Genomic DNA, 26,354 nt, shown 5'->3' on the forward strand with positions numbered 1-26,354 from the left:
ACATTTCATGGGCTTGACATTTGACAAGTTACTGAAGTGCAAATAAAGGCTTTTGGACAACTAGCAGGGGACCTAACTCATTGGCTGCCAAATATTACTGGTATGATCTCTAAACGGGGGTGAGTGAATTCTGTGATTCAGACGCTGGTGATGTTGATGTATTTGCCGTTGGATGTGAATGCAAAGGATATAGCCTTAAAATTAACCAGCTTCAGGCGAGACAGTGATGAGAAGGAGTTTTACCCACCCACAGGTTAGTGGATGTGTGGAATAGCCTCTCAACAAAATTAGCTGATGCTACATTGATTAACTCTTTCAAATAATAACTGGCAAAGTATTTGTTTGGGGATTGTTCTGCTGGTTGTATGCACATATGTATGGAGGGAAGCCAAGCACTTGAATAGTGAAGATAAGCCTTGGTTTTGATACAGCACCTTTCATGTCAGGAGGAAGTCTCAAAGCACTTCACAGGCTTTTGTGTAAAGTGTATCGACTGTAGGCAAATGTGAGGATGGATGAATATTGTAATTATTTTGCTTTATTTACTGTATAGATTAGAACATATCTATGCAATCGTCCCTCTCCTTCTAAGAGGTGGAGTTCATCAGGATCTGTAGAATGAGTAGGCTTCAAGGAACTGAAGAGCTATTGTTTACATTATAATCTATAGTGTTATGAATGATATATGTGAATAGGGAAAGGGAAAGCTTGCTGACAGAAATATAGCACTGTTATTGGCAGGCATTTAGTTTTCTTCAGCAGTTGTTTAACATATCAGAATGATATTGTTAGCTAGGGCTCCAAGCTGCCTCCAACACCACCCACCAAACATCCATCAATGTCCTGAGTCACTCTCAAAACCTCCGTAGCTCAGTTGTGAGATGGACAGATTGTGAGAATGGCATAAATACTTTAACACATTGAAGTGCAGTGGTACAATTATCCATTCCTTTAAAATGCCATTCTAATTCAAATATCAGCTGCAGTTGGGTTCCAAACGGTTTATTGAAACTCCTCTATCAATCAACCATACAGAAAATGTAATTACCTTTTCTCTTGAAGACTTGACCCATTTCTGAATAGGAATCCACCCACTCTATGAGTAGCTTCTGAGAACCAAGTGATCATTTTAGATGAAGTAGTTACTAGTGGAAGCTATTTTTGTGTGTGTGTGTGTGGTGGGGGGGGCGGCTGTTCCAATTGAAGTTGTTCCTGTCACCCACACAGTTTCCAACAGGAAGCAGAAGAGAGGCAATAAACTGCAATTTGAAGTGGGATCCCTGGCTAATTCATTATGTTCCTATTATGGGAACCCTGAGGCAAAAATGGTGCCATTGCCCATACTCAACTGATATCATCTTAAAACAGAGATCTATTTGGCAGATCGTTCATTCTTTTAGTCATTGGAGGAGCACCTATACTATCAAAAATTAACCTGGTAAAATATTTAAGTCCTCCATCACCACATTTGCTTGAGGTTTCATATCACGTGGCAGGCAATTGCATTCTGACCACTGACAATACACTTGGATTCAATTACACATTCTTCATCTACAATGCAAAAGGACATAAATCTCTCAGATAAGAACTACTTATCTGTAAGCAATATTAACCACTCTGCATTTATTGTAAATAATGGCAGCTGGCTACCGCTCAGTGAATTTAAGACAAGAATCCATTTCCAGCAGTGAGATGATGGATATCAAACACCAGGCAATCTGGCTTGCTCTTTATGATATCATTGGAAACCTATTAATTGGATTTCTGACTTGTAATTTTTTGAGCAGTGAATTAAGTTTGGTTCTCAGTGACTGGCATGTTATGTTTGTTTTTTCAAACCACAGTGTTTGACTGACAAAGCCACATGCTAGGCCAGTGGACTGTGTGAGCTGATTGGAACTTCAGATGATATTTAATTTATTTGCTGGCTTCAGACTGGAATATAAAGAACATGAGAGAGAAAGAGAGAGGAGAGAGAGGTTCAACTTATTCAGTACAGAATATTAAAAGTACATTCCTCATTCTGTCTTCTGCAGAGAAAAAAATCTTTTTAAAATAATGGACCAGGAGATACTCAGGAAAAGCATATCAAGGAGAGTGGGAATAGTTTGGGTTCTTGTTAATTTTTTTTGAATAAAATTATATTTAAAATGTTTTATATGTCTCCAATGGAACTTTTGCAGCTGGCTATATAGAAATGAAATGATATTGATGGGGCTTTCAGATTTATTTCTGATTAGTAAATTCTGTCCCTATGTTATAGAATCTTGAGTAGAGATATTTATCATGTTTTACTGTTGTCATGACATGTTCGAGGTGTACACCATCTAATGGATCATTTAAAAGTTTTTATTTTGTTATTTTGACTGAATTTGGAATTCATTTTAATCGAGACTTTTACAAGCGTGAAGGATGCTTCAAGTTCCCTCTTGTCATATTATCTGTTGAATACTTATCTCCTGAAGCTGCTAAGCACACTCATTGGAAATAAGGCATTATAATCACAAGACCATGTGGTTCCCATATATATATGATGAGGCATGGGTACACTATGGGGTTTTCAAGAGATTCTAGGGAATCAAGGGGGTTAGGAGAGGTGTTTAGGAAGGGTGGTGCTCTTATGGAGCATAAACATTGGCACAAACTATTTGGGCCGAATTCTTTCCTTGTTGTATCACTCTGTGTCTCTATTTAAATGAAAAATATGTTTCAAAATTATGAATTTACTAATGGAACTGAAGCCCTCTCAGTGTTGCTTGAAGCAGATATTGATATTTTTCTTTGAATCTGGTATTTGAATTTGCTCATTGGTTAATGTCAGATTGTTATTATCTAAATCGACCCTGAAAATAAACACATTTAGTTGCTATTGTAAATTTTGACTCATTTTTGTACCTTGAATATGAAACTTGAGCTGTTACATAAGATGTTTTTCTGAGATTTGAGACATTCCAATGTATGTACTATATCAAACGCAAGGATTAATTATATTTTAGAATATCCCAATATAATTTCCATGTATAGGTGGGATGCATGAAAATTTCAGTTTGGTTTGGGTACTCTTAACCATATTGATAATTTTCTGTATGTCCGCTATGAAACATTGCAACTTTCACCCCTTATTAATCTGAGAACGTGCCCCTGAAAGATGTCATCCCTTTTGCCTTAAAACAAACCTTTAATTTTGAATCAATATTTATTGATCACACTGATGGGTTTGTGGTGCGTGCATCCTTTTCCCTTTAATTTTCCCATCTGCTTCCTGCACTTAGAAGTTCTCTTCATAATGAAAGACATTTAATAGTAGCCGATTTGCAAGGAATTGGGAAATTAACATTTAAATTTAAATGGCTCTGGATTTTTAACATAATTTGAAGGAACAAACTCACTGGAACTCACTTGGTGTCATGTCTGTGTGTATCTTTGTGTCTGCAAGGAACAAAAAATCTGATAGCTAATGACTATTTGCCTCAACTTTCTGTGGATTATCTGCAATCCCACAGATGTGTAAAGCAAGCAGCTGATAAAAGAACACCCAGCCAGCCCTCAATGTATTGCAAGACAAGAGCAAAATGACTCATCACATCACATAGTGAGAAGGCCAATTTTGCTATAAAAATAAATACATAAATAAAAATAGTCCACTGGCCTAGAGTGCAGCTTTGTCAGTCAAACACTATGATTCGAAAAAGCAAACACTAGATGCCAGTAACTGATGAAAAATAAAAGAATAACTCTTGAAGTATTAACCTTTTGGAACTTTATTCCTTTGGCTTAATACATGAGATGATTTAATGGCTGGAGTGCATATGTTGTGGTTTGAATCAAGAATTAACAGAAAATATATTTTTCTTAGACATGCAACCATGGCCTCTGTACAATATAACCGCAACCATCCACCTCAGCTCCAAACTTAAATCTGCGCTTGATGAGTACACTCTGAGAAAATGGAAAGAAAGGCTTAAACAAGCACACCAGAATCAGTCAACATGGGAAGAAGTGCACAGTTGAAACTGATTTGTTTAATAGATCATTACCACGGGCCATCCTTACTTTAACAATGAAACGGCATTGTATTGGGCACCATCTAATGCCGGCTCTTGTTAAAGTTGCAACTGAGGTTGGCTGAAAAAAACAGATCAGATGATGCTTTTTTTTAACTTATTGACTCTAACCACATCCAGTCTAACAAATAATCTCCACTATCGAAATACTCAGCGTATTCTCAATTTAGTTGAATTGAATTCATGTATACAAAAGCTGATAAAGCTAATAATTCAGCATTGTGCACACATACAAGTCACAACAACAATTAACATTTATATAGCAGCTTTCACGTTGGGAGAATGTTGTTCGGATCTGGGGTGCATTGCCTGAAAGGGTGGTAGAAGCCAATTCGATAACAACTTTCAAAGAGAAGTAGATAGATATTTAGGGAGGATAAATTTGCAGGGCTAAGGGGAGAGAGTTGGGGAGTGGGATTAGTTTGAACAGCTCTTTCAAAGAACCAGCATGGACACGATGGGCCGAATGGCCTCCTTCTATGCTGTATAATTCTATGATGCTTCGAATGTCTCCAAATGATTTATAAACACTGTGCAGGAGCAGTCACACTATAAGACTTGTAAGATTTCCTGCTATACAGTGATGCTTCATAAAATGGTAAATGGGACAATGAGATGTTAAATAAGATTAAGGAAATAAACCCTGAACAATATTTTCAGATGTGTTGAAGTAGCAGAACAAGAAGAAGTCACAGGGTTGGTAAAGTGCAACTTTAGGACAAATTCCAGGAAATCTTATCTTTACACCGAGGGTTGTCAGTTGCTGAAATGTGTTTGGAGGAAGGTCACACATTTTTAAAATAAGACCAGCATCCTGCTCTCCTCTAGCAGGATACTGGTCTTTTTTAAGAAATAGCCTGATGCTGCGATGAGATTGTAGGGTGCAAATTGTTAAAGTAGCAACTGAGGTTGGATGAAAAAAAGAAAAGATCAAGTGGCTATCAAGATGCTTTTTTTTTTAACCTGTTACCTGATGTTACCTGTTTTCACATGGTTCACTAAAAGTTGCATTCATAAACAGAACCTAGATATCAGTTCCTAACAGCAAATGCTGGCAAATTCAATTATCATATAACTGATCCGAATCTTTGGAGTGGACTGTGCTCTTTGTTTCGTGCCAAGCTTTATTGTAACTTTGTGTCAGAGTTAAACTAATGCTTTCTGCGACCTTTCATGGTTAGAAAGAAAGCGCTATCAAGCTGATGATTTTATGGCTGTTTGTATTATAAATTCACTCAGTGTCAAGACAGTGGTATCCAGCTTTATTATTTACTATTCCGGCTCAGAAGGTTGTGTGTTCAAGCCCAATGTCGGTGCTTGAGCTCACAGTCCAAGCTTACACTTCAGTGAAGTGCTGCATGTGGGCCTCTTGGTCCAACTTTTAGTTGGCACATTAACTTGAGGTGCTGTCTGCCTGTTCAGTAGATATTAAAGATGCAATGTCGTATTTTGAAACAGGAAAGCAACTATAATAATAATAATCCTTGCATTTGATATTGTACCTTATCACATCTTCGAGATGCCTCAAAGTTCTTCACAGAATATACTGTGAATTGACTGTATATGTTGTGGGCAGAACGTGGCAACTAGTTGCACACAGCAGTGTTCTACAAACAGTCGTGGATTGAGTGACCAAATTATTTTTTTTGGATGGAATTATTACCCCTGGAAAAGCAATCTGCCAATTCACTAACATCCGGGTTCCTACTTGCTACCAGATAAACAGAGGTGTTTGGAGTTAGGAAACTTGCCTAAGGTTTCACCCTGTCCGGTAATCAAACCCAGGTCTCTCGCTCTCGAGGCGAGTCTAACCAATATGCTACAGGACTTCACAACTATCCTGCACTTCTCCATAATGGAAGAATGTGACTCTTGTAGCTAACACCAAGAGTTTCTCCATAGTTTTACTGTTTAATAATAATAACCCTTGCATTTGATATAGCGCCTTATCACATTACATTATCCTGTGAAGCACTTTGAGTGCTTCACAGGATATACTGTAAAGTGGAACAACTGTGCATTTTGTGGGCAAAACGGGCACAAAATACTTTACTTTATAGTAGAAACTGAGTGCATTTTAACAATTTGTGGGATGCATTTTATAACACACATGTAGCACTGACCATAACCCTTTTGCAACTGTATAATTTTGAGGTCAACCCATTGAGGGATATTCTGCAGGTCTTTATCGTGTATCTGTAAGGAAGTGGCTCCACTTAACATCTGTGCCTCTGAGAGAAACGGATACTTTTTTTTCAATGTTGTACACTAAAGGAAATATATAAATAGTCAACATATCTAACATTCTGAAGCCTGAAATTCCACCTAGTCTTAATTTTGTCGTAAAAGAATTAAGATGGTACAGAATTGTGGAAGATTCTTAAATTCAGTCTTAATTTGAAATTGTGTTTTCTGCAATTTTTCTTAAAAAGAACTGACTTCCAAATTAAGCCCCCAAGGTGATGTGCTTGGTAACTGAATGTTGGAATCAAGTTGATCTTTTGTAGCAGTCTAGGTATAGTCCTGAGCCAGGTAGGTCTGCAAGGCACGGTAGATGACAGATCAACTGACCTGATTCAGAACTCGGAGGGACAGACCAGTCACTCAATAGAGGCAGGAATTATTCCCATTAGGCTGCTGTTAACCCTAGAGCCAAAGTGCTAATGGCTGGTCCTAGTTGCATATGTCACGGGAAGCTTGCCAGATAGTGCTCGCAATGGCAAGCTGTGCCATTTTAGTTGGTTAAACTTCAGCAGCAATTCACGACATACTCTGGGTTGTGTATACATTGGCCGTTGCCATTCTGAGCCTAATACTTTCCAGAATTAGACAAGCAGTGTACATAATTCTGGGGAGAGAGTGCACATTTCATTCCAGACCCAGGGACATTTCCATGCATAGGTGACATGCATATGTGGCACTCTGTCTGTTTGGGATACTCTTAAGTATGATGATGGGTTTCCACATGCGTCAGACACCTAGCTGACCAAAAGCAATTCACTGAAGTTAACAATTTTCCAAAATTCTGCACCATCTTAAGATTGTGAAATCCTACAAACTGAATCATTTTACACTGAAAAGCTAGATTCCTGTTATCCAGTTGCAGGAGTTGCATTTTAACAGACTTCAGTGAGTCAGTTAAAATGAGGATGTGAAAAACACAGTGAATGCAAGTTTGGTTTATTTAAATTATTTATGAATGTAACCTTGTGTTTAGTAATTGTGACATTATTCTCATGACTCTTTAGGGACTAGTGATGCAAAATGCTTGAGGAAAATATATATTTTTTAAATGGACACATTTCCCACTGCAGGAAAATATGGAACTGAATGAAATAAAATTTCTAAATTTCTGCTTAATTTTAGGTTGAACAGTTACGACTTTATGATTGTGGTTTAAGTGAATTTTTAATTATTGTTACAGGACAGACCCTGTTATTATGGGTCACTGTTTATAGTGTGGGTGTTCTCTGGCAGCTTGGTTTACTAGAAGTGCTATACACCTACCCAGGCCGTGGAGGGCTTTGAAGGAGAGGACCAGGATCTTGAACTGAATCTTCTGTGTGATGGGAAGCCGATGGAGTCGGGCAAGGATGGGGGTGATGGTCGCAGAGCTTGGTGTGGGAGAGGATGATGTTCCGGATAATCTGCACCCTATGGAGGGAGGAGTTGGGGAGGCCGACAAGCAGGGAGTTTGCATAGTCGAGCCTGGATGTTATGAATGCGTGTATGAGGGTCTCGGCGGCCTGGGGTGTGACACAGTGGGGGAGCCGGGCGATGTTGCGGAGGTGGAGGAACGGGACATGGCACGGATGTGGGGTAGCAGTGACCCAGTGACGTAGAAGGCGCACATTTTTTAAATACACTTCATTATAATCAGGAGTCTGGGTTTACGGACCCAAATCATGGTGTTATCATAGGGTTGACTGTATTTCACAGCATTAGATACTGAAAATGATTCACATAAACTGCTGGTGGGTGGGGGGAACTGAAATAGCAATTGAAGAGATGGGATCTAAGGTAGGAGTGGAGGGTGCAAGGAAGACTCTGCAATAGAGGTCCAGAGAGTGGGGTCAGAATGACTGATAGCTACTCCCCCCACAATGGTGGGGTGGATCAGGCTGGAGACATGTAGCAGGCCAGTAGATTTGGTGCAAATTTCTGTGACAGTAGTTAGCATTACGTTAAATGTCACCCTTTTGATTCAAAAACATTATCTGCCAAAAGAGAAACAATTTCAAAATAATATGAAAAATATTGGTGGTACACTATCTAGCTTGATAGCATTTTACTCTGCATCTTTTTAAATGTTTCATATTTTTCCTGATCACAGGCATAGTACAGTACTGCGAAGCTTCCTGTGATGCCGTTCAGGGCCTCCAGGTTAGCAAATCCAAAATACAAGACCATTAATCATTATGTTCCTAGTATCTTAACAAGTGTGCTAGGATTAGATATAGTAGAACTGATGGGCCAGAAATTTAGATCCTCCAAAAGTACTGTACAGATAAACCCAATGCTCGGAAGTTCTGTCCAACTTTCAAATGTATTTATTAAAGACAACAGTTGGGGAAGAAAAACAACCCATAAAATAAATGTGACAATTATAAATATTTAACTTTGGTAGAAACACCTGTTAAATTGATTTGGTTCCACTACCTGACTCTCCCACTCAATGACAACAAATTAAGAAATGCTTAAAAAACAGGCTAATTGAATGATTTAATCAATCAGTGCACAGGGCAGTTTGGAACTGAGCCTTAGGAGCCACTGATGACCCAACCTTGATTCTTGGTCTTTGCTGGGTCACCTAATCTCTGCTAGACCTCATAGGGCACTGGAGTTGGTTTCTAGCTGTGTGAGGAGGAGGGGAAATCAGCAAGTGTTCTTGCTCATGAACACTATCCAGTGACTCCCGTGGAAAGTGCACATGTAGGGATCTTGCGTGAGGAGAGCATGAGGCTCAGGAGAAAAGTGGTGGGGAGGGGGAACAGAGAAACAGTATTTTCAGTGTTCAGAACTATTCACACACTGAAGAACTACAGAGTAGGCAATATTCAATATTGGTGTTCATTAACAGTCTCTTGAGAGGAGATGCAGCTCAATTTCTTTAATTAATAGTTTCCCAGATGTATCCATCATGGAATTCAACTGGCAATAAATATATTATGTTTTATTAATTAGCAGATTAACAATATTCATAGATATTAAACAAATCCTGTGGTTATATTTCAACTTTTGCCACTGGGAAATAAATGGAGGTAGAATTAATTCTTCAAAGATGTATGTTTTGTGGGAACTAATGTCAACTGTAGACAATCAGTGGGTTGTTTTCATAGCTCACTCTTAGGGCAAGATAGGGGACGATCCCAATTAATAGCTGCAATGTAAAATATTTTCTTGTTCTCAGCCATGAATAGAATAATTGGTATCATGAAAGTAATATTGATCATTAATTTAATCTTTTATAACAGCAACTAGGATATTCTGTAGCAGAATGACTCTGACTCATGCTGAGCTGAATGTCCATAAAAGGTACTGTTTGTCTTTTACATGAAGAGGATTGAGGCAGCAGAAACTCATAATCTCTAGTTTAAATTATAGTCCTGTTAATTGTCAAAAGAAAGCCTAATATCTTCAACTTTTCAATTTTACACTGACAACGAGACTTTAAGCAGCTATAACATCAGACAGGCTTAAACGATAATCACTCTCACATTGATTCTGTTGACAGTAAAAATAAAATGTCTTCAAATATTAAGGGCAAAGTTAGGCTATATTATATACGTAGCTTGTTTGCAAGGGCTTATTCTCAGGCACCTAATATTGGACAGGAAGGTTAATACAGTATCATCGATGAGCCAGACTGAAGGATAGAGTAAAACTAATCAAAAATTAAAAAAAGTTTGAACATCCTAAGTTTGTTGCTCTAATGACAAAATATTGTATTGGATAAACCTGATCTTGTGAACCAAATTGGTGGCTGTATCATACAATACAATACAAATTTACATTTATATAATGCTTTCACGTTGGGAGAATGTGCTGTTTATAAACCTTGATGTGCTGGAACCATTGTTTCTTGAAATTGCAAATATTTAGACAAGGTTTCCTGTTGAGAAATTGTACAGAGCTTTCCACACTGCATGTGCCAACCAAGATAATCCCACTATCACCCCCCAACACATTACAGACTCAGTAGATGAAATAAATTGTGTCTGCTCCAGCAATATGAGGTAACGAAGACTTTAGGTCATGTTTGTGCAGTTATGCATTTCATGCCTCTAAAAATAATTTTAAATTGGGCAATACCTTCTTGGTTTTATTCAATATCTTTGGGTTTTGAATTCAAATCCAATTCTAAGCAAAAATGATCTCCACACTCTATCGGAATTGTAAGTGTCTGTGAATGACTGAATTCAATTTAGAGGTGCTAAAGAGCTAGCAGAATAAAGCACTTTGGGACATCCTCCCAACATAAGGAAAGAGATTATGTGGACACACATGGTGGGGGAGTGTAGTTATTTTGGGGGGTTGTGGGGGCAAAGTGGGATTTATTGTCTGTGTAACAGAGTATTGTCATTGATCACACCCACTCTGTCCCATTCTTTAATGGTTCTCAGTGGTTGCAAGAAAACAGTTTTAGATTTCCCAGGCACGTTATCCTTCATCTCGAGCACATTTCCTGAAATAGTCAGCATCAATTTGTTAGATTTATATGGAACTGATTTAAAGGTATCGAGGTTCAGACTGTTCTTAGCCAGAACATTGTTCAGATGTTTTCCAGCCAGCTTGCATGAGATGAATTGGGCCCCATATTTTCCTGACCTTTTTGTCTAAACCACTGAAATTTGTTGTGTTTGAATTTTCAAACATTGTCGGCTCTCCACTAGAGCTTTCAGTTATGTTTGTGATTTAACTTTCTTCTTGGAATATCTAACCATGATTTCGATACATGTTCTGCCCACTGCCTGTGTTTGACAATATGCCATCGTTTTAGAAGGTTAATGTGTGGATTGAAAATGTTGGCAATTTGACAAAGAGGAAGTTATTTCTTTTGCAAGCGGCTGCAAAGTTGCCCAAATCTTGCTCAACGGCACTCGTTTCAATTAGAATTGTCAAACCGAAGGCAGAGGCTGAAATCTTGAACGCGTTATGAAAGTTGCAGCCCATTAACTGACTTCTAAAGGGAAATGGTCATAAGAAAGAGATGTACGTGAAACATCTGGCGTGATTTTTGTACTCCTCGAGAAGAGGGAGCCCGATGGAAAACAGTGTACTCTCAATTAATTTAGATCAATATTTTTGCAATTAAAATGAGTAATCTTTATTATTTTGCAAGAATACATGTTGCCCCAATCACACACTTGGCTAGTAAGATGAATGGAGAAAATTTTTCAGGAGAAAATTAGATCATAGAATCATTGAAATTTGCAACACAGGAGCCAACTGAGTCTGAAACAGCTTCCAGAGCTGTTCAAAGCTGATTTTCTTTCATCTGCATGTCTACTTTGCTCCTGAAACCCACAACAGACTTAGAAATCCACAGTTTTAAGTGCTGAATTTGGATCAATAAAAATATTCCCAGAGTTGTAGCTGCCTATGGGCAGAGTAAATTGTTTTCAGCACACCATCCAAATTGTACAGAAAACCTAAGATTGTGAGGGATTCCAAATCCCTGGTGCATTTAATGGCCTAGTTTATCGTTAAGGGAACCAAACCATCTAAGTCACCTTAAAAGCTGACAAACCCATAAATGCAGAAAGAGAAAGGAAGGGAATTTTGAAAGGCGTTCATTTACTGAGTCCTGTTTTAGTGTTTAGTGTTATCAATAAGATTCCAACAGATCAGGGTTGTGTTTGAATCTGCTGTGAATGTAACTTGTAATCTAACAAAAAGCGCCAAATGTCAGAGTGATATTTTATGTCTCGAGGTTGCAAGCGTTGTAGCTGCTGGCACACCACTTGCTTTTGTCGAACAGATGATTTGCAATCGGCTGCACTCTTTGAATTGATTGCTCTGCTTTTTTGTGACCTGTCATTCATCCCCTGTTTGACCTTGGTGTTTGGCAGGAAAAATGGAATGACAAATGATCATAATTTATTTATTTATTAATCTTTTTCAATCCATCTTGAATTGCCAACAATCATTTTTAAAGCAACTTAAGAACGCTGGCTAACTCTAGATGAAATGTTAGATAGTCAAATTGTGACACCCTGCATAGTACTCAATGCTTTTGCTTTAGACTCAGAATTGATGAGTTTTTAAGGGGGGCGGAAAAGAACAAGGGTTACTTTCTGCACAAAGCTAACAATTGGAACAGGCTGTCTTCTACCTTCTAGGAGACATTTTAGCTTGGTTAGTTTGTTTTTATTGCCATGGAGATCACCACTCATGTCCTGAGCTGATGGTATTGTATATTATCAGCAGCTCCATTCATTTCAGTGGGAGACAGTTCTTTTGACTGGCCTGGAGGGATCTCTCCAGACAGATGCTGCTGGAGCCTGGATATTGTTGCAGTGACTGGCTGTGCAGGTCGGTAACAAATCCACCTTTCAGATGCCAGAGTTTCATGGATACTTAGCTCTGAGGCTTTTGGGCTGCCATCGTGACCAAGTGGTGGGGGTAGGGAGTGGAAAGGAAGAGGGAGAACGGGATTGAAATTGCAGCTGGTGAACATGAACGTTGGTCTGCAGTTTTTTTAAAAGATTGGGATTGTACGGGATGAGATGACTGCTAGCAGCTGGCGAAGAATGTGTTTCGCTACCAAGGGGGACCAAGCATCAAAGCCTTGGCATCTTACCAACGCACTGAATCTCTGCTAAAGCCCTGAACCAGACACTGAATATAAATCATTAGTTCAGATGTGTGTGGGTAATTCCTGATGGCAGTGACTGAAGGTTACTATCAGACATGTGATGACACAGGTGGGGGCTGCAGTATTTGCCCAAGGACACCGTCATCACTCTAATCCATTTTAAGCAACATGCCACAAAGCTTAAACTGTTGACACTTCTATCTGAAACCAGAATCCAATGGACAGCTATCAGCTGTATTCTGATGCTATCCCTAAATCAATTAAGCATTTTATGCATTATGCATATATTTCACAACCTCTTAACAATGTCACACTGTGTGTGTCTCTCAGCTATCAGTTACCTTAGAAACGTGTTAGTCACTGAAATGGCAGTACTTCAAAAATCAGCATTAAGAATACGTGTCAAAATATCAACTTCTGTCAATTTGCTTCTTAAGCCAGTGAGAAGAGGTAGATGTTTTTATCTATCAGTACCAGAGTTGGAAGACGGTAAAAAGCATTTCCTGACAAGCAATGTTAAATGGACAGAGAAACAGAGCTGAACATGTTCAGAGTAAATGATGTATTGAATCCAAAGCCGTCTGCTCTATGTTATAAATAAATAATAAAAAGATCTAACAAAAGGCAATGATTTCAAGACTGAAGTCAAATCTTGGGATTCAAATGACACTAAACCACTTAACCAAGATTAAAAGGTATGAAAAAACTGCCGGGAAATACCATTAGAGGAGATAGGGGTGAAAAATGCAATGTTTTGCATTGTATTCAGCACTGGTAATAATTAGAACATCATCAAATTCTCTTCTGTTATCATCCCAGTCAATAACTGCCTGAGACTGAACACTCACCCAACTAAAAGTAAATGGTTGGGCCCAAAGCCTCTTGATATAATAATCCTTGCATTTGTTATAATGCTTTTCACACCTTCTAGATGTCTTAAAGCGTTTCACAGAATATACTGTAAAGTGAATTGACTGCATGTTTTGTGGGCAAATCCGGCAGCCAATTGGACACAGCAAAGTCCCACAAACAGTCGTGGATTGAAGTGACCAATTTTATTATTGTATTTTTTTTCTGGAGGGATTATTATCAGGTGTGTGGAGTAAGGAAACTTGTCCAAGGTTTCGCCCTGCTGGGAATCGAACCCAGGTCTCACGCTTGCAAGGCGAGTGCTCTAACCACTGAAACTTGTTGTGGCTATCGAGCAGGCCGTCCCACAGATCTCAGCATTTCAGCTCCAGTTCACAGAATACCGGCTAACCTCAACTTTTAAGAGTTGAACCTGCTGTTTAGACGAGGGTCAGGATGAACAGAGTGCATCTAAATGTAGATAGCTGAGTCTTCAGGTAATACACCAAAAAAAAAGGGAAGGGGATAGAGGGAACAAGCAGAAGTGTGGGGTAGGAGAAATATAGGGATTTATAGTTGAAGGTGAGCATCTGAAAGTCGAACCCCTTGGAAGACGTGAAACTGAGGTCCCATCTGCCTGTCAGGCGAACATTAAAGATTCCATGGTACTTCTTGAAAAGTTTCTCCCAGTGTTCTGGCCAACAATCCCTGAAATAAAATTGATCATGTACTTTGTGGCTGTTTGTGTGATATTGCTATGTGCAAATTGACTACTGTTGCTCACCTACAAAATGCGTAGTGACTGCACTTTACAGTAAATTCTGTGAAGTGCTTTGAGACGTTCTCCTGATGTGAAAGGCTCTCTTATCAAATGTAAGGATTATTTTAGCAGTGATAGGGTGCAATAAGATTATTTTATTTAAGAAAATACTAAAAATTCAATTTTAACTAATGGAAGTTAAGTGTTGCCACAGTGACCTTCGAATTCATGTCATACACGGGAACATAAAAAGAATCAAATGAGCAAAATATACTGTCCTCTGTTATTGTGCCGCTTACCACAGACTGCTTGCTTGCCACCTGCTGGTTCAACAGAGAAACATACAGCAGTTGGAGAAAATAATGGCGCACAGCCCAAAGCAAAAGTGATCAGAATTGAGTACGATTGATGAATTAACCCCAATTGGCCCAAGTGTCACCCTGTTCTCTGTTGAGTGCTTGTCAATTCTAATAGTAGCAAAGTAATTCATTGAGTCACCTTGCTCCCTCCCTTGTCTCCTTCAAGGCATGACTCAAGACCCCTCCTTTTTGACCGTGGCTTTAGCCATCCTCCTAGCCTCTCTGCCTGCCCTCCTACCTCTCTGCCCTCCCTCAACCCAACCTCGTCTCCTCACGCTCGTCTCCTGATCCTCGACTGTTCAGCGCCTTGGGACGTCCTCCCGACATGAAAGGCACTTTACAAATGTAATTTTGTTGTTGTTACACTGTATTCAAATATTCAAACACTGTATTCAGCACAGAGAAGTTTTACTAAACTGATTGAGAGATGGTATTTAGGTCACAGAGTCTGATTTTGGATAATACAACAACAAATTTACATTTATATAGCACCTTTCATGTTTGATAGATAGCCCAAGGTGCATGGTTTGACCCTGGTTGGTTGACACCAGGAATGTGGAGTTATATTTATGGTGACAGGTTCAAAGAAAATTGGGCTGTTTTCCCTGGAACTGAAGTTAACTGGGGATTTAATATAGACTTTTAAATTATTATAAGATTTTGCCAGAATAAATAGAGGATTATTTATACCTGTTGGTAAATTGACGATTTAATAATGCCTTTTTTAAATTCTTCTTACAGGTTATTGAGACTTTATCAAAGTTGTCCCACACATTAATAGCACAAACTACTGGGATAAGGTAAGTGCTAGAATATATTTTCATAATTTAGGTTCTGTTACATGTATCAGTTGCTTTTTTTGGTACAAATCAAGCGCAGATGAGACAAGATAATTCTTTGTTCTCCTGCCACCACAATCAACATGTTCCTGTATATTGTGTAGTTACGTCAACTGGTTTGGGGAGATTTCTTTAACACAGCCATGATACTGTGGGTTTCTGCTGCTATTGTGACATCTTTTGCACAGCACGTATGGCAGATGGACAGTATAATACTGCTAGTGTTTGTGTCCCTAGTCTCTTAAATGGCACTAGTACTGAGACCTCCTGGGAGAGGTTGTTTGTACCTGCGACTTAGCACATTGGCTGCGGTCAAAAGCTGTTGCTGATTGAGAGGGTGTCACCCTAAAATAAGCCTGTGACACCTTCGACAAGTGAGTATTACTTGTAGACAGCTTAAGACGTACAAATGCTTCTTGGACGACAGATAAATGATTTAAGACACCACAGAAGAAACAAATAAAGATGAACTTTAAACTGTGCCATGACTCTTTGAAGATTGAAATAACACTCATTGCCAATGAGAATTTTATATTCATGAAAGTGCAGAACTTTGTGATAAGCATTGCAGAGCTAACAAAGGCATTTTTGCGCTGCATAATGTTGTATGCTTGCCCAGGTGCTCACACATATATACGAGGTGTTGATGTGTGGCCAAAATATTAATGCACAAAAGGCCCAGGCCACTGATACATAGTTTTGGCCTTCAAATGATGTGGGTGGAGTGATAATTCACATTTCAGGCTCCCACATCTTTCTGGCTTCACACCAAGAAAGTGAAGCCAGGATAAGTGACATCCAAAACTCAGTATCTAATAAAACAAAAGAATTCAAGTCAAAAATAATATTTCTTTTCTGATTTAAAAAAAAGTACAATGGTCAGATTCAATTCTGATTTCTCACCAAACACCGTAGAGTAGGAGTCATTAACGGAAGTTAGTTTTTTGGTGCCGTTTTCACAGTGGATTTTATTCCAATGATTTCTACCCTGCCTTGGAGTACAAATTATTGAAGGGCAGCAGAACCTGGTTTCTTCTCTAATCACCCACCACCGTGAATTCACAATCCCTATTCAGTTCCCTGCTGAGTGGAAACATGGTACCTTCTCAGAGACATTGGGTGAAAAATCAGTGGGTGAAGCAACCCAGATTGATTTTCACCGCTCTGCCACTAGTCAGTTTAGAAACTGCTTTTTAACTTTCTCTGTGTGCAACTGGCAGCCCCATTAGCAACATGATATTAAATATTAAATAATCCCCAACACTGTTCAAAAGCAGGAAGGGGAAGGTAATTTCTCCTCTCCTAATATCCTGCCCAAGACTCCAAGAAGGCTGTTTGTAGGATATTGTTGCTCACAAACCGGCTGACAGCAAACCTGCTGTGAGATGTTTGATGACATGATAAGGAGTTATATCAAGTGCGAGTTGTTTTTATTATTTCAGTGCGAGCCTGCAGGTTTTGTACCATATGACTGTCTGGCAAGATATAACTACTAACACAAAATGACCCAGATTGAAATGTACACAGTACATTTACTACTGTGTAGTAAAGTCCCATAATACAGATTTATGGGAAAGGTGTCAAAGATATAACTGTGCTGTTGGGATTCATGATATGGTTATACAGTGCTCAAGGTTTGCTCTTTTTAATGCATCATTTGAAGTCCTCCGTGAGTTTATTACTTCATATTATCTGTTATTTTCCTACGTGCATTTTATTTTCAGGCCGTTCCCAACTGAGGAAAGTGTGGCCGATGAAGATGTCTACAAGACCTTAGCCGACCTATTAGAGTACGTATTAACTTCAATCATTTTGATTATTTCTTCTGAATAATACTGTCCAGAGGAAAACAAAAGAGCAGCAAATGAAAACTGAGAGACAAGAAAAAATACATGTCATCTTTAAAATGAACGTTTAATTAAATATGGAAATTATTGATATATTGCCAGGACCTAATATTTGCCTGGAACTGATTTTTTTTAAAAAATTGTGCTTGTTAGCTTTGTATGTTTGTATCTCTCTCTTTGTTCACTTTTTATTCTCTGTTTATTTGCTGCTATCCCTCTGCTTTGTCTGTATCCTTTGGTTTTTCACGTTCTGTCATTCTCTGGTTCTGTCTTTATTTCCACACATTCCTTTGTGGCTTTGTCCGAGTGTCCTCAGCAGCCACATCCAACAATCTATTACTGGTCCTCCGACACCTCCTCTCCCCTTCCACTACCTCACTAAACACACTTCTAATACTGCGTGGCCTCTGAGCACAAATGAAGCGTCTTGAACTGCTTAAAGCAGCATGTGGACAACCTACACTGCTGTTCTCATTCTCCTCTGAACAGCATCATATTACAAGCGACCATCTGTGCTTTCTAAATAGTGGCTAATGGAGATGCCCTCCCACCCTCCCTCCTTGCACAATTTCCAATCCCAGTGTGAAGAAAGAAAAGATTAAAATGTTCCACAATGTTACGACCAGGACCTTTGATTAACAGTTAATACAATTGCTGTGACCTTAGGAAAATTCACAAACGAGAGCGGCTGAGGGGTTTTGCATCTGGGGACGTAAACCTTTCCTGCCATAATAGGTACTCAGGAGCCTTAACTGAAAGGTCCTGTGCAGTGATTTAACTATAACTCAGTTTGAGTACAAACACAGGCACAAACTAGTTGGGATGAATGGTGTTTCTGTGTAGGATTGTTCTATGCAGTCCGTTTATAGATTTATTTAATTTTTATAAAAATGTATCAAAATGGAGTGTCTTATCAAATTTCCAAAATGTATGTAGTACAGTTAAGGAACTTAGGTATCATTTCTGAGCTTATTTTTGTTTGGTGTGCCAAGATAACTGATTTTAAATTATACAATGTCCTTGGCCCCATCCTTGGCCCCCTCCTCTTTCTGATCTACATGCTCCCTCTTCGGGATGTAATCCGCAGACATCGGGTACATTTCCACATGTATGCGGACGACACCCAACTCTATTTTGCCACATCTCTTTGTGACCCCCAGTCCCCTGATGTTCTGTCAGCCTGCCTGTCAGATCTCAGGGGCTGGATGAGTGCAAATTTCCTTCAGCTGAATGTTGACAAGACGGAAGCCATACTTTTTGGCTCTCGTCAACATCTAAAATCTCACGGCTCCCACCTCCTCCACCTACCCAACCTCCCCCTAAAACCCTCCGAACCCGTATGCAACCTAGGCGTCAGGTTCGACCCCCAATTATCCTTCCTTCCCACATCCGGTCCCTCACCAGCACCGCCTTCCACCTCTGACGCATCGCCCGTCTCTGCCAATACCTCTCTCTGAAAGCCGCTGAAACCCTAGTCCATGCCTTTGTCACCTCTTGGCTGGACTATTCTAATGCCTTTCTCACCAGTCTCCCATCCACCACCATCCATAAAATCCAGATCATTCAAAACTCTGCCGCCCGCATTCTCACCTGCACCAAACTCCGCTCCCTGATCACCCCGGTCCTTGCCAGACTGCACTGGCTGCCTATCCCAGAGAGGATCGACTTCAAGATCCTCACCCATGTATTCAAATCCCTCCACGTCTCTGCACCCCCCTACCTCTCTGACCTCCTTTCTCTTCAAAACAGTACCCGTTGCCTTCGTTCCTCCAGGTCTGGCCTCCTCCTTGTCCCCCGAGTCCTCCGCTCTACCCTTGGCTTTTTGCTGTTACTCCTGGAGATTTCTGGTCCTGCAATAAGACTCTCCGAAAAACATGGGGGGAAAAAAAGTCTCTTTCACCATTTTTTTCTCTGCACGAAGTGTGGGAAAAAACATCTTGACGTATGGAGTGGTCTTTTCACTTTCAATGCTAATATCTACTTGCAGGGAAATGTTAACTCAAAGAAGGTGTTTTTTTTGTAGGAGATTGGGGGTGTTAAATATACCCACAAAAGATTGTAATTTGAATTCAGAAATGACACATGATTGCAGTCACTGTTCTATACATGTTCTGGTTTTTAGAGCCAAGAACATACACTTTATTATTGCATACAGCCAGAGCCTTCTCCATCCCCTAGCGAGCACATTGTTGGAGCAGGAAATATAAATCCTGTTTCCTGCTGCTGATTGCTTCAAGGCTGGAAGCTATTCCTAATCAATCTCAGCAGCTGAAAGAGGGCAAAGAGCAACAAAACGTGAGTCTAAAACCTAGGGGCTGGATACTGACGGCAACTGGTTCACATACTATTCCACCCTGAAAAGCTGAACTAAAAACAGAAATCCACAACAAGTCTGTCTGAAAGAGAAACCGGAGTATCATTTTGCGAGAGAATCTTCCTCAGAACTGGAATCACTGGGCGAGAGATGAGACAAATAAGACCTGTCGCAGAAAACAAAGCATTGGTTACAAATGGCACGGTCACTACACTTTACAGAAATGCTGCAAAGCTTTAAAGCATTTTAAGTGTAATATCAAATGCAAGGATTATTATAAGTGCAAAGATTTGAAAATTCAGGATGGATTAGCAAGAGCGCCAGAATCTTTGCCTGCGGGAGGTGTGGGCAAAATGGCACTTAAAAAAAAACTAGTTAGACCCCTGACAGCTGATTTTCATCACTGATGGTAGGTGGTATTTAATTTTACAAAAGACAGGCTCATTATTTGGAACACTAAATTCACTGCCACTTATATTTAAACATGTTATTACCCAAAAGTGCAAAAAAGCCCAACTCCAGCGCTTTACATGGTAGGATTAATATTTAAGTTTCCCAACAAGTTTAGGAACAGCATTTAAGGAAACACAAAAAAATGATTACACAATTTATCCTCATTTTTATTTTTAGCTTCCCACTGCCCACTGTGCCTCCCATAGGGAAGCCTCCTCTGTTCAGGAAGGTGGGCAATGGACAACTCCTCCTTGGTCACGTCACCAGGTCCCAGTGTGTTGAGTCAGCAATAAATATGGGAAACCGAATGCTTGACTGCATTGACAAAGGTGTTGGATTTAGACTCCCCAGAAAGTGCTCTTTGGTCAGACCAAATCTGAAGTATTGTGTCGTGTTCTGGTCACCGTGATCCTGCCCTCAGGAGAGAAAGGGAGAAGTTTGAAGGAGGAACAATTAACAGCCTGTTAATACACATCTATTCAATTCAAGATACTGAAGGCAATCTCTCTTCTTTTGCAGTGAAACTGGAGTGGATGAAGACGATGAACTATATGACTGTGTATATGGTGAGGATGAAGGTGGTGAAGTGTACGAAGATCTAATGAAAGCAGAAGCAGCACAACCCCCTGTATGATCGTCTTTTCAAATACTTGGTTTTAAATTTATTAAACCGTACACTATTTAATGAAATATAAGAGCAAGAAATAGAAATCTATTTTATTATTCCATCTTTCTATTTTGCACAGTTTCATAAATCAGTCATAATACTGTTCCATGATATATGAATTATCACTGATCGGTTTGAGTTGCTCCAAAGCACAGCACATTGTGGTGGAATGGTAGTGTACAAGCTTGTAGTCATTATTTCCCACGTTCTTAGTTCCTGGTCTCTAATGTTCTACCGGGTAGTGACAATCCGTGGCATTCAGCTACTTCCGCAAGATTGGATGCTAGAACAGAGAGTCATTTAATGCAGCTTTAACACATCTTTTGGGGACAAGTGAAAGAAGAACATTTGTTGACTACGTGTTTGCTTTTGTGGCAGTCTTATGGCGCTATGATGTGGAAGTCGTAAAGGTGAAGCAGAAGCTTTTTTTAAAATTGAAAACAATTCAGATATGGTAAAAACGCCTTTTTGTGAATCACCTTCCAAGTAAAACAGCCAGGTTAAGAATCATTTTCTATAGTCAGTACACACAAAGTTTTGAAATTGCATTTCAGCAAATCTGTTATTTTTTTCTCTAGCAAAATCAAAGCTTTTTGACTGGGCTTAATGAGTACACCCTCCCCTATGTTACAAATTCAAAGTAAAATATTATTGGACAATTTTTTTGCATTCTAATAATCCAACATCTTTATGCCTTTTATGAGGTGTCTAGTTTATAGATCTGCTACTTCAAAAGAATAGAATCTAATTAGCAGTTTTTTTCTAATGGGATTTCTCCTTAGAATTCCCTTTGAACTACGGATATTTGCAAGTAAATTATGTTGGAGTGTAGTTTCAACGTGAGCGTGATGTACTTCTGGTTACTGGAAAGAGTCTCCATTTACACAGCATTGATTTGTTTTTAAAGAATGAAGTGATGTGCAATAAAATTAGTACATTTATTTTTTGTGGCTTCCAGTTACATTTCGACTGGAAAGCGGAAGAGGAATTAACATTGTATAGCCAAAATCCCTTTAACATAGTTCTCGATGTTACTACTGTGCATTCAGAGATATTCCCCTGTATGATATTTTGAATTACTGTTGAATTGCATTTTGTGTAACTCATTGTCTGACGACTGTATATAGAAGCTGACAGAAACTGACATCCGGAGCTGCTGCCTATTAGAAATAAAACAAACAGAAGAAAAATACACAGAAACTCTGGAGTCTATAGAGAAAGTAAGTAATATGGAAATAATGTTTCATCGGTTATTTTCTCTGGTTTTCTACACTGACCTTCCTACTGGAGCCAATGACTCATACTAGGGTATGGTATGGTTCGAAGAAGGATAGCTAGTTAGTGCCACTTTGACCATGTATAGTGCACGGATAGTGTATGTCAATAGGCCATTCAACTCTAGGGAGGGTTGTCACTGTTTCATCAATACTATTGATGGATGGCATCACTAGGGATTGCAGGATACCAATCTGGATTTAGAAATCTAGACAATTATTGCCTTCTCTTTCCCAGGGGATGTGGAAGTTATGACCACTGACAGCCAGCTGATATTGATCAACATTAACTCACAGTGGAGATCAAATCTCAGACCTTCCCAGTATTTGTAGGCTCAGAGACGCACCAAATTTACCCATAAAGGGATTGGAGGAGGGTTGGCTGTTGGAACTAATTGAAATGTTTTAGGAGGGTAAAACAGTGTATTGCTTGGCGTTTCAAAGCTCTGTATCACAGAAAAGTAGGACTTGACCCATTGTCTGGAATTCTCTGCATCAAAAGGTCATCTTGACAAGCCCATCAAACGGAAATGCTAAACATTATGAGGGAGGGAAGCAGGAAAAGCTGAATGGTGCATTAACTAAAGAGCTACACAAGCAGAGAGCATTTTGTAAGGCTGCCTGGAACACAATGAGGCAAATGCGTGGTACACATCTGGATCTATTATGTTACTGCCTTGTGATTTGTTCTGCATTACATTTTTTCTTCCAGTAAAGAATGTTTTCTTGTGTCCTTTATACTATCATAGCATGCTATCAGGAGAATTCTCTATTAATAATAATAATTCTTGCATTTGATATAGCGCTTTTTCACGTTGGGAGGACGTCCCAAATCGCTTCACAGAACACACTGTAAAATGAATTAACTGTATATTTGTGGGCGAACGCGGCAGCCAATTGCGCACAGCAATGTCCCACAAACAGTCGTAGATTGAAAATGACCAATTTATTATTGTTTTGGGGTTTTGGAGGGATTATTATTAGGCTCTGTGTGGAGTAAGGAAACTTGCCCAAGGTTTTGCCCTGCCTGGAATTGAACTCAGGTCTCTCGCTTGCAAAGCGAGTGCTCTAACCACTGAGCTACAGGACTTATGTTCAAATAACCCTGCTATATTGCATCGCAAATATTATGTGACAACAGGTTCAATATCTCCAAAATTTACTTTACAGTATTTTATGTGTCCGCTGAGAAGATTTTTATCTGCTGCAGATATTGAAACAGTTTTCATCAACGTTGAGGTTAGTGAAATTATTTCTTTATCATTGTGGAAATTATCAAAAAAAAGGCACATGAATTTGCATTCCTATAAAAATTAGTCTAAGATGACACTCCAATGTAGTGCTGGGGGTGTGTTTCACTGTTGGAAGCGCTGTCCTTCAGATGAGATGTTAAATCAAAGTCCAATCTGCCTATTCAGGTGGATGTTAAAGATCCTATGGCACTATTTGAAAAGAGAAAGGAGTTTCTCTCGGTGTCCTGACCAACAATCCCTAAATATATTTTTGTGTCAGCTTTGCTGTTCATGGAACCCTATTATTTTGCCTCAACATGAGTTGTGACGTTGGATGGATGAATATTCCATTTTGGAGATTTTGTTTGGTTAAGTTTGAGGTAGTAGGAGTATCTATCTAATAACATGGGAGATGAGTGTGAGTTAGGACCTCATTAACACAGGTTTTTCTTTGGCTGTGAAAGAAGCAGCTAAGTGTTTGTTTCCTCATCCACACTTCTTTACGTTCTTTTCTTTCACTAAAATAATTAACTTTATGAATAGATTTTAAACTTCAGAATTGGAGTCCTTTAACCTCTATACCTCAATATACGTTATATTCTCTCAACTTTTCAACCTCGGCATTATCCAGAACTGTCTACTTTGGAACTTTGAGGTTTCTCAATAAAACGTACTGATGTATTGACTTCAAATACTGCACGTGAAGATACATGTGTAATAATTTTACCTGCACTAAAATCTTATTTTTTTTCTGAAACAATTTACCCAGGCACTAGTTAAAGTCCACAAAGCCCTGATGGTGGATATCAGAAATGCAATTATAACTAAAAATGACCAGAATCTCTTTCAAATATTCATTGACTATAAAGAAAGGTAACATCTTTCCCATTTTCTATACTTTATAAAAATATTTTAAATCTTGTTTTAATATCATTAGAACTGGGTAGGCAACTGATTGAATAATGGTAAATGTTAAATATTTGCAGTGTGCATCCAGTATTACACAATACATTTTAGTTTAATATTTGCTCTTGATTGGTAATTTGAAGGAAAACAATCAACTTTGGAACAGTTGAACACTTGTTCAGGTGTGCTGTAAGATGCTTTGCAAGGTGGAAAAGCTATTGGATATTAAAGAAATGTTTGTGCTATGTTTATCTCTTATCCTTGATGGTACTGATATGATTCAGTAATGATACCAAGAAAGTAGAATCATGTTCTTATGGTGCAATATAACTTATTGTTGTGCTATGTTGCAATCTCAGTCACTAATGTGGCCAGATTATGTAAGCACCAGAAATGTGTTTTATATTTGCTGTGCTGCTAACAGTTGCCCAAAACCACAACTTTGTCAGCTGTGCTGAGTAAGAATGGCTATTGTGCGTCAGTGTACTTGAGCAGCTATTTCCATCCCACCTGCCCAGCATTATCTATTTTAATTCTTTCATCTGTATATAAAATTGAAATTTTGATGTAATGTCCAATTGTACCTTCACAAAAAGCCAGGGACCCTTATTTAAAAAGTTTGTGAACAAACAGAAGAGATTGGCACGGTGTCACACTGTGGTCATGATCTTTTTTTATACCACTGCTCCTAGCCTGCCCTACTCTTGCTAGCATGCAGTTCAACTACTGCTGGTTGCCCACTGCTACTCCATCACATACATGTACAACCAGCAGAGATTGCTGAACAGGGATCAGGAGCAGGAACCCTGTTGATTTTCACTTCCCTAATCCTAAGAAGGCCAGGACCAATTTAGTAGCCTGGTTGAGACCAAGACCTTGCTGGTTCAAACCCCGATCTATGCTCAGCCCAGATCAGGGTTTAAACCAGCAAGCTTCTGATCCAAAAATTCTGGCTCTATCCATTACTGGATTGAGATTGTCTTGGCTACGTGGTTTTGTTGGCTTAGTCACAATCATCATAAAAAAAATGTTTTTGGAACTTCAGTGTCATCCCACCCCCAGATCTGCAGTACAGTAGGTTCCTCCAGTGTTGGCACAGTGTAGGGAAAAAGACAAACTACTGTCAGTAGAACAACAACTTACATGTATTTTGCATTCTTCACGCAGAGTAGCGGCTCGGAGCATCTTAGTAACACAAATACAACAAAGTTGCATTGCTTCCTCTACGCTGTTGTGGAGGCTTTTACTCATTTTACTGTATAAAGTGACTTATTCTATCCACAGGTTGCTTATTTACGGTGAGTACTGCAGTCACGTGGAAAGAGCAATAAAATCTTTGGATGATATCAGTAAATCAAGGGAAGATGTCCGATTGAAGTTAGAGGTAATTTGCTTTCATTTTGTTGCAAATTTTAGGTTTACACACTTTGATCTTTATATGGTGGACATTAAACTAACCATATGCTAATTTAATATTAATATTTCATAATACAAGATGTGCTACGATGTGAAGTAATGTGCTGTACACTTTTATGAGCAACTGATGTGGCTGCACAAAACATTTGTCAGATCCAATGAAGCAGTGGAGTATTAGATACTACATCTTGGTTAGAAATGGCCCAGAGGACTTTAAAAATAATTAATGAAAGTGTCCTTGATAGAAATCCACTTATTTTGAAACGTTATTTTGGTCAATGCAAGGAATTTTTGGAAGAGAAGACAGTCACATTAAATTGTATTAAAGTGGAAATTTTGAATCTTCAATAATACATTGCAGTTAAAATGAAGTTATTCCATCTGGTCAGTCATTAATATCAATTCAGCTGGTACATTCTTATTTGAATAGGATAAAATGTTAAGTACCAAATTTTCTTCAGAAATTCTTTCCAATTTAATTTCTCTCCAAAGGCAGAAATGTCCACTTGGTATCATTAAAATAATATCAGTTCTCATTTTCAAATTTGCTGAGAAT

General features: G+C 39.0%; 1 protein-coding gene across 1 annotated transcript in view; it reads left to right on the plus strand.

The window, feature by feature from the left end:
• The window catches only part of LOC103174755 (guanine nucleotide exchange factor VAV3), a 91,753-nt gene that overhangs the window by 30,151 nt on the left and 35,248 nt on the right, over positions 1-26,354 (plus strand). The window contains exons 3-9 of the mRNA XM_007887296.2: positions 15,592-15,650; positions 17,414-17,479; positions 20,823-20,931; positions 22,098-22,190; positions 23,415-23,483; positions 24,246-24,349; positions 25,667-25,766. Of these exons, the coding sequence (XP_007885487.1) occupies positions 15,592-15,650; positions 17,414-17,479; positions 20,823-20,931; positions 22,098-22,190; positions 23,415-23,483; positions 24,246-24,349; positions 25,667-25,766 (600 nt within the window). The remainder of the gene's footprint in view (positions 1-15,591; positions 15,651-17,413; positions 17,480-20,822; positions 20,932-22,097; positions 22,191-23,414; positions 23,484-24,245; positions 24,350-25,666; positions 25,767-26,354) is intronic.

Source organism: Callorhinchus milii, unplaced genomic scaffold, assembly GCF_018977255.1.
Source record: "Callorhinchus milii isolate IMCB2004 unplaced genomic scaffold, IMCB_Cmil_1.0 Scaffold5, whole genome shotgun sequence".
NCBI lineage: Eukaryota > Metazoa > Chordata > Chondrichthyes > Chimaeriformes > Callorhinchidae > Callorhinchus > Callorhinchus milii.